Here is a 9,931-nt window from a genome sequence, read left to right as displayed (position 1 = left end):
GATTTTAATCAAGGACATTTTCTGAATAGGAAGCATATTTCATGTATTATCAGTTTTGAATCATGGCAGGGAGACACAGGTGTCAAGTGATAAAACTTAGGTTTTTACATAAAAGAAAAATATACACTGACAGTTAATACAAAACACAAGAAAAGCAGCAAAACAACCAGGGAACAGACTGGGATAAAACATGTTATTGTGACTGAAACGAAATGGAGATGGATGAGATGTGTAGCCAGGAAAATGCATGGCAGATAGACCATGGATTTTCTTTGCTGCATTCTGTGAAATAAGAAAAGAACGAGAACACACTGGAACAAATTTTGGGTACAGTACATTAAAAAACATGTAGGAACAACCCTGATGCACACAGCTGAAGACTGTAAAGGATGGAAATGTCCAAATGCCTTTATATAACAATGGATGTAAAATAACTGATGATGATGATAGCATTACACTGGTTTCACTAAATCACTGGGATGAATGTTGGGTTGGTTCATCCACAAATGTTATAGGCAATTATTTCATCATCTTTGCTACAAGGGAGCAGTGTTCTGTCTCTGGCATCAACGGCAAATTGAGTCCATACCTTCCTTTCAAAATGCTGTAGCTTCTCTATTTTCAGTCTATGGCATCACATATAAAGTAAATACGGGCAAAAATATGTCATTCATACACACTGATATAAAAGTCACCTAACGTTAATAATAGTTAGCTGTTACCAGAAAATATTCTAAAGAAGCTGCTTAAATTTGTTGCATCTCCCACATGATTAATTTAACAGAACATGATGTGTGACAACATGAATGAATGTAAACACTGTATAAGAATATTTACCAATATCTTATTGTAAAAAGTGACATATCATACAAAATATCTGTACATTAATACTGACATATATAAATACTGCCCCTTATGTTCTCAAACATGAAAGTGACAAATATCTGGCAGAAAGCTGCACTGTAACTAAAATAAACATTTGTATTAGAAATGTGCCTGATTCAAATATCTCTTCATATTAAATAATTGCAAATGAATGACACCATACAAAAACTTAAAGATGCCTCATTTAGTCTAATACACTCATCGAATATATGTATATAAGCACTACTAACACTATGCACAGAGCAACATCAATCTGCAATGAATTTAATCCACTAATGTCATAAACCTCTCTGTCGCTACAAAGACAATCAACATAACACCACTGCCGTCATGCGAGGTCCTTTTAAAGGGTTCAAGTCCTGTACAACATGTATGTAGTCATACAAAAACTATTCACAATGAAAATTAACACCAACACAGAACTCACATAACATATGTTGTGCTGAATTCAGTGACGCCACATCATTACAATACAAATGAAATTACACCACACATGGTACCTGACACTATATCTAGCTGAGGTTGTAAGTAATTTTGTGTGTCCATATATTATTATGGAATCATACTTCACTTTCTAAGGAAATTTACCTTCTTCACGCAACTTCTTTATGAGATACTCCCATCTGTCTTAAGAAGGATCTGTTTCTCTCTCTTCTTGGTCAGCAAACTGTTTGTCATCCACCTTTGGGGAATTCGGTGCACTGCTGTTTACAACAGTTACATCAGAGGATGGTTTCTGCATCAGCCCTAAAATGTTGAGGACACTTGGTGGCTCACTATGTTCTGTAAACTTTTCTTGTGGTTCTAGTAATTTTTTATCTGGTGCACTTCTTGAATTGTCACTGTCATCTTTCCTTGGGGGCACAAATGCTTTAAGCCAACGGTCACTTGGGTCTTCACTTACATTATCCGTATCATCAAGGGTGACAAGAGGAGGGAAAGAAGCAGAAGACAATTCAACAATTTTTGGGCAGTATGGCACTGGGTACGCTGTCTTCTCATCACACAGTGCTAAGTGCCGCGCTAAACAATTTCCACTGGAGGATGTGAACCCACACACACAGTACATGGGTTTTTCTAATCTACTTACTCGGCCCATGTTGAACTGTGACCTGTTCTTTATTGAGTCTTGGTGAAATATCAACACATGGTCCATCATTGCCTTTGTACAACAAGTCGCATATGAACAACATGCACAAGATATTTCAGTTGCAAAATGGTTGTCCTCTATTACTCTCCCCTCACATTCATTACACAAAGCATCCTCATCAACACACACAATTTTCAGGTCTGTGAAAGATTTAGAAGTATACAAACTTTTTGAATTAGGAGAGCTAGTGAAAACATTTTTGGGAATAATCATTTGACAAGATTTTCTCAGAGCAGCTGGCGGCTTTGCCATCATTATATCAACACCAGCAATATTCATAAAAGGAATAACTTCATCCTGTCTACCACAAAAACTTCTGTGATCTCTTGTTTGATGCTCTTTAAGAATATCTTTATGTGCAAACCATAATACACATGTACTACATTTCATACAAAGAGATTTTCTTTGGTGCTTTTGCAGATGATTAATGAAGAAGAAAATATTCTGTGCAAGTATCTGTTTTCTCTTGGAAAGTGCAACCACCTTTAGACAGAATGGACACTGCAGCTTCATAGTGTTAATGTGTGTTTCATGGAAATGGTTTACAACATCTTTGTGTAAGGATGACCTAAATTTGCAAATACCACATTCATATGGCATTTCTAATTGGAAATGTGTTGTGTGCATGTGAGATATTAATAAAACCCGTGTTCGAAACTTTCTTTCACAAATACGGCAGACAAGACTTGTGGAATTATTAAAATGAATTTCTTCAAGATGCACTTGCAAAGCATACTGACTTGCAAAGAATTTCAAACAGTACCTGCATTGTAAATTAATGTTAATTTCTGGCAGGTCTTTGCCATTTGGCTGTGCATGACAAATCAAATGCTGCAACAATTCAGTATTATTTGGAAAAGTTTGATAACATGACTGACAAACAATGTCATCTGTATCTTTATGTTCCATTTCAAGTATGTGCTTTTCCCCTGGCAGTTGTCCATAGTAAAATGTTTCCAGTTGTACCATTTCTTCTGGCAGAGGGAGTGTAACTGGCTGACTTACACTGTCAACAGCTATTCGTTTTGAATCTGAAGATTCAACTGATGTATTTGGCCGTTTCTTTGCACTTAGAGTGGGTGTGGCTGGCTGACTAGCACTGTCAATAGCTATTCGTTTTGTATCTGAAGATTCAACCGATGCACTTGACCGTTTCTTTACACTTTTCAGAGGTTTTGCAGGATCTGTGGGTCCAGTCTCGCGTATGCTCTGAGGAAGCAGATCAATGCCACTAACAGCAGATGTTGTACTGGCATCACCTGGTATCTGGCTAGCTGACTGCTGTATTTCTGAGTCTTTTAATTTTGCTGGAAACTGAACTCCCGCTGGAGTAAACGGCGGGGTTTTTAAGACACTGTATGTCCAGCATTTAAATGGATCTGAAGCAATTTTTGATAAACGAGTAAGCAAACTTTCATTGGAATCCAATTTCACTTGTTCCGCCATATGAGTTAACATATTATGGAAACCTTTATAAGGTGTATATCCCCACTGCTCACGCCAAACAAGCTCATCCAAAAACTGCTGGATTATCTGCCTGCTTAGGAGAGAGAGAGTATTTTGAAACATTTTTGGAACATTGTTCCGCAAGTAATTCATAACATTATGATTGCTGTATTTATTCTGGGATGTTTGTTCTTCGCCTGCAGGTACCTGGTAAATAGTTTTGAATCCTATAGCTTGGAGAGTGGGTTTGTCCACAGTATAATCTGTTAAGATTATAGAGTCTTTATCAACCCATTCCTTAACAGGATTTAGAAGTTTTACAAAACGAGATTGATAATCAGGATCACCCATTTTAATGGGCTCTACTGCTTGTAACCTCACTATTTTATTAACCGGATCCATAATTCCCAGAACTTCTACTTTCACATTCCGTGACTTCCCACCATGTGCTGTTATTCCCAGGCTTACCACTCCTATTTCAATCTTTTTGTTTGAACCACCCATTCTGCTAAACTTCTCAGCCACTGCAGCTGTGCAAATGCTTCTCAGATGTGTGTAAAATCCCTTCACATAGAGATTGTCTACTTTAACCCATTGAATAACATTTTGAATACTTGTCTGTACAACCCAGTGATATATTAGTTTAACAAGTACAGTGGGAGGATGAGGTGATCCTTCAAATATTGAACCACTGAAAACAGAAACAAATCTTTGTGGGCAACAGTCACTAATCCAAACATATCCACCACTGAATGGAAACTTACTTACATCAGAATATATACCCAATTTTAAAGGTATTTTCTCACCATATGGAGTTACATGTGTTTGACAGTATTGATCACTACGAACTAACCCTTCCTGAATCATCCATTCAGAAAACTTTGTTGGCGTGAACATCAACACTTTCTTCACTTTTTTGTCTAATTCAGTACGGTCTTCAGACAGCTGCACTGCAGTAACTTCTTTTACCCGTATGCTGGGACGAGCTGTCACAACAAGTGATGGGAATGTCTTCCCTATTAACTTATTGAAAGTAATTTCACGAGTGTCAGCAGGAATCTCACTTGGGCTGTCATCACATGTAAGGTCAACCACTGGAGCGCCACTTGTACTACTAGGTGGGGGGACTTGTGGGTTATTTGGAAGTCTGCTGGGATTTTTATTAGCGGGTACACCAGGTGGTCTTCCTGCAGTTACTGGTTGTGCCATTAACGAACGTGCAGGAACTGTAACACGAGGTGCATGCATCATTGGCCGAACATTTCTTACTAAAGCAACATGACTGCGGCTCCTGAGTGTAGGAGATGTTTGTGGAATACGTGTAGCCCTAACAGGACTTTGACGTGGTCCATAGTGTGCAACACGGATGGATGGTGAATGTTGTGTAACTATACCTCCTGAAGTCGTGTTGACTGGCCTGGATGCTGAAGTATTTTCACTTAATGGTACACGCACAGGCGCTGGGTATCTTGATGGTGCTGAATTCGTGCTTTGAAGAACAATGCCAACAGTATTCACCGGACGAATTGTTGGAGATTGTAAAATATTGTTACTCTGTAGTGAAATGTTTCTGTTCATTATGACTCCTGGAGCTTGCATTGGAGATGAAACTTGTAAGCTTGGTACTGCAACAGAGGAGAGTGGTACTGCCTTTGGCATACTTGGGGCTGTTGTTACCATGTGAGGAGCTAATGATGTAGGTTGAGAACCACTAACCACACCCATAACTCGTGTAGTACGTCTTGTGTCTCTCACTAGCAAACTGCAAGGTTGGGTGATGACACTATTAGTTGTCTGGCCCCGAATACTTGTTTGGTGTTTGTTTATTGGATTAGGTAACATAACTGGCTGGTGAGACACAAGCGACGATACATTCCGTGGCTGCAGCATGATCGGTTGATCTGTTATAATGGATGGTGCTACATCCACAGACGCGACAGGTTTCGACACGTGTGGCTTGGGTTGTAATGGTGTACATAGCCGTTCCAAAACGAAGCAGTCGTCGCTAATCCGGGTCACTAAATCCCCTTCACTTCTCCTCCAGTTTTCTACTACTTCTTTCAGTTCCGTCTTCTTTTGCTTTGCTTTATTACGTCTATCGATTTGAACTGGTGACAGATCTTCCGAATAACACTCCATATGAAGAGTCATGTTGTTTGGTCTTTTTGTTGTCCCTTTAGAACTCATCTTCATTATTACAAAGGTTTTCCGATATCATGTACAAGTTCCAAAAATTGCAGGATAACACACACACGCAAGCTACATTGTCACTGTTAAGGTTCGACAACTATCACAAACCGCGGTATAATATGTAAACTGTGTACAAAGAACTTCATTGTATACAAAGAAATCAAAACAACAAAGACAAACTGCAATTCCGTCCTCGGTCAAATCAAAATACATAAGAAGAAGAATTACACTTCCAGTGGTCTGTCATGCAGCAAACAATGGCGCCAAACAGTTCAGATTAATTCAATTTATTTAGACTTCTCGTACCTCATAACATCCCCCCAAACGGTCGGTAATATTGTGAAATACACGTAATCACCACGTTTATAGGGGGCTCCCAAAACCGGATTTCGTAAACCGATTTCCCAATACCGCTTCTGGATGGCTATGCCATAGAGTATAAATATCTATGAAGTGAGCATTCCGATGCTTAGAACGAGAAATCTGTCCGCAACATCTCTTGCTGTTCAAGTCAGTTGGTATTGGGACGATGCATGTTAGTCCGTAGAAGGAGTATATAGAGGGTTTATACAAGGGCGATGTACTTGAGGACAATATTATGGAAATGGAAGAGGATGTAGATGAAGACGAAATGGGAGATAAGATACTGCGTGAAGAGTTTGACAGGGCACTGAAAGACCTGAGTCAAAACAAGGCCCCGGGAGTAGACAACATTCCATTAGAACTACTGATGGCCTTGGGAGAGCCAGTCATGACAAAACTCTACCATCTGGTGAGCAAGATGTATGAGACAGGCGAAATACCCACAGACTTCAAGAAGAATATAATAATTCCATTCCCAAAGAAAGCAGGTGTTGACAGATGTGAAAATTACCGAACTATCAGTTTAATAAGTCACACTTGCAAAATACTAACGCGAATTCTTTACAGACGAATGGAAAAACTGGTAGAAGCGGACCTCGGGGAAGATCAGTTTGGATTCCGTAGAAATGTTGGAACACGTGAGGCAATACTAACCTTACGACTTATCTTAGAAGAAAGATTAAGTAAAGGCAAACCTACGTTTCTAGCATTTGTAGACTTAGAGAAAGCATTTGACAACGTTAACTGGAATACTCTCTTTCAAATTCTGAAGGTGGCAGGGGTAAAATACAGGGAGCGAAAGGCTATTTACAATTTGTACAGAAACCAGATGGCAGTTATAAGAGTCGAGGGGCTTGAAAGGGAAGCAGTGGTTGGGAAAGGAGTGAGACAGGGTTGTAGCCTCTTCCTGATGTTATTCAATCTGTATATTGAGCAAGCAGTAAAGGAAACAAAAAGAAAAATTCGGAGTAGGTATTAAAATTCATGGAGAAGAAGTAAAAACTTTGAGGTTCGCCGACGACATTGTAATTCTGTCAGAGACAGCAAAGGACTTGGAAGAGCAGTTGAACGGAATGGACAGTGTCTTGAAAGGAGGATATAAGATGAACATCAACAAAAACAAAACGAGGATAATGGAATGTAGTCAAATTAAATCGGGTGATGCTGAGGGTATTAGATTAGGAAATGAGACACTTAAAGTAGTAAAGGAGTTTTGCTATTTAGGCAGTAAAATAACTGATGATGGTCAAAGTAGAGAGGATATAAAATGTAGACTGGCAATGGCAAGGAAATCGTTTCTGAAGAAGAGAAATTTGTTAACATCGAGTATAGATTTAAGTGTCAGGAAGTCGTTTCTGAAAGTATTTGTATGGAGTGTAGCCATGTATGGAAGTGAAACATGGACGATAACCAGTTTGGACAAGAAGAGAATAGAAGCTTTCGAAATGTGGTGCTACAGAAGAATGCTGAAGATAAGGTGGGTAGATCACGTAACTAATGAGGAGGTATTGAATAGGATTGGGGAGAAGAGAAGTTTGTGGCACAACTTGACTAGAAGAAGGGATCGGTTGGTAGGACATGTCCTGAGGCATCAAGGGATCACCAATTTAGCATTGGAGGGCAGCGTGGAGGGTAAAAATCGTAGAGGGAGACCAAGAGATCAATACACTAAGCAGATTCAGAAGGATGTAGGTTGCAGTAGGTACTGGGAGATGAAGAAGCTTGCACAGGATAGAGTAGCATGGAGAGCTGCATCAAACCAGTCTCAGGACTGAAGACCACAACAACAACAACATGTTAGTCCATATAACGCTTAGCGTATTTTGAATGTTATTACTTCTCTACAATAGATAGATCATCCTCAGAAGTATCCTGAAACTTTGTATATGCGTTTTATGGACATCTTAACAATTTTATACCTGGAACTGAAATAGGTTTAAAGCTGTGAAGAGCAAGGGTATTGTGCTTTTTCGCCACAGTATCATAGCTCAGTTCCACTTTACTTAAGTTTTTTCGGGCGCGGGAAAAGAAGTGACAGCCAACAATATCTTTTTAGGTTTTCTATTGCGCTTACTCATGTTGTCGAATCTGCGTTCTAATTATTTTCATCACAATGACACAGTATTGGGTGCCGATGCATCACAAAAGGGGGGGGGGGGGTGGACGCATTTATAGCGAAGAAATTGCTACAGTAAATAAGCAATTTACACCATCTGGCAGATTAAACGCAGTTGCAAATTTATCTAGCATTTCTCTCGTAAACACATGGGCAAAAAAAAAAAAAAAAGTCACAGAAATTAGCTCTACAATACGAGACATTATAATAACACGTCTCGATAATTTGAAACATATAAAGCGCCTCACATCAATATGATATTCACTATTAGAGATTTGTTGTGCGTAGCTATGAAAAGTAGCTGGTCCTCCTTTCGTGTACTTCTCTTTACATCTGTAGCAACAACAATACAGCACCATGGCTATTGTTACTACTAAAACGTGTAGAAACGTATGTCAAAGCAGGTGAATATGTATAATATTAAAGTTTCGCTGTTACCACAAATTGCAGACAAGCAGTGATGTCCCAGTACCACATGACTAGCCCCGGAGCTTCGGCTCTTAGGTTTAATTTTTATTTCAAAAATTTTCGACTAATATGGATGCAGTGACTTTTTGTACGCTGAAGTAGAAATATTAGACTAAAGCTGTTTACATCTCATCTACCTGAAGACAAATGGCGATTGTGCTGACTAAATCAGAAATGGTAACAGCTGTTTCCCAGCGCCATGTTTAAGTGGGCTATCAAATCCACTTCAGACCGTAAAATGTAAACACAACAGACGATTTTAGATATTCGCTTTTCTTCTTTCGGGAGATGTTTCGCATATAAACTTAGTCAATAACATTGACCGTCTAGGGGCGATATTGATAGCACCAAAGCTAGTGTCCAGTCACCAGGAACTGAAATGGGGGGTAGGAAAGCAAAAGCTGAAATGCTTAATTCCATTTTCAAATGATATTCTTTTACAATGAAAAACCGAGGAGAAGTGCCCCAATTTAATCCTCACACAATTGAAAGTGTCACTGTTGTTGAGAAACAGCTGAGATCGTTAAAACTGAACAAAGCTCCAGGGCTCAATGGAAACCTTGTAAGATTCCATACAGTTGTGAATTTTCAGTTAGCCCATCTTCTAACTATAATCTATCATAGATATCTCGAATAAAAAACAGTGTCAAGTTCTTACAAAGGAACATCCCCATCGCACCCCCCTCAGATTTAGTTATAAGTTGGCACAGTGGATAGGCCTTGAAAAACTGAACACAGATCGATCGAGAAAACAGGAAGAAGTTGTGTGGAACTATGAAAAAATAAACAAAATATACAAACTGAGTAGTCCATGCGTAAGATAGGCAATATTAAGGAGGTTGTAAGCACTGGGGCACCGTGGTCCCGTGGTTAGAGTGAGCAGCTGCGGAACAAGAGATCTTCAGTTCAAATCTTCTCTCTCTCTTCGCAAAGTTATGATCTGTCCGTTCGTTCATTGACGTCTCTGTTCACTGTAATAAGTTTAGTGTCTGTGTTTTGCGGCCGCACCGCAAAACCGTGCGATTAGTTGACGAAAGGACGTGCCTCTCCAATGGGAACCGAAAACATTTGATCGCAAGGTCATAGGTCAACCGATTCCTCCACAGGAAAACACGTCTGATATATTCTATACGACACTGGAGACAAAATATGCCTTGAATATGTTGTCGACCCACCTAACTAGTACACTTGGCGAATGGGTAAAAAGATTCTTCTACTTGCCCGATTTAGGTTTTCTTGTGGATGTGATAATCAATCCCAAAAAAGTGATTAAAACATAAGAGTTTGTCACATAAACTGAAAATAAAGAGTTA

The 9,931-nt window shown here is 39.3% G+C and overlaps 1 protein-coding gene across 1 annotated transcript; it reads right to left on the bottom strand.

Annotated features, from left to right (window-relative positions):
- Positions 1-824: 824 nt before the first annotated feature.
- Positions 825-5,803, bottom strand: LOC126457676 (uncharacterized). The gene has a single exon (XM_050094179.1). The coding sequence runs from the start codon at positions 5,672-5,674 to the stop codon at positions 1,514-1,516; it is 4,161 nt and encodes a 1,386-aa protein (XP_049950136.1). The 5' UTR covers positions 5,675-5,803; the 3' UTR covers positions 825-1,513.
- Between the last annotated feature and the right edge of the window lie 4,128 nt (positions 5,804-9,931).

Source organism: Schistocerca serialis, chromosome 2 (assembly GCF_023864345.2).
Source record: "Schistocerca serialis cubense isolate TAMUIC-IGC-003099 chromosome 2, iqSchSeri2.2, whole genome shotgun sequence".
Classification (NCBI taxonomy): domain Eukaryota; kingdom Metazoa; phylum Arthropoda; class Insecta; order Orthoptera; family Acrididae; genus Schistocerca; species Schistocerca serialis.
Note: the sequence above shows the minus strand (reverse complement) of the source record. Positions and strands in the feature narration are given on the sequence as shown.

What these genes read in the sequence shown, in the direction of transcription:
- LOC126457676 (XM_050094179.1), bottom strand. Translation starts at nt 5,674, where the DNA reads ATGAAGATGAGTTCTAAAGGGACAACAAAAAGACCAAACAACATGACT.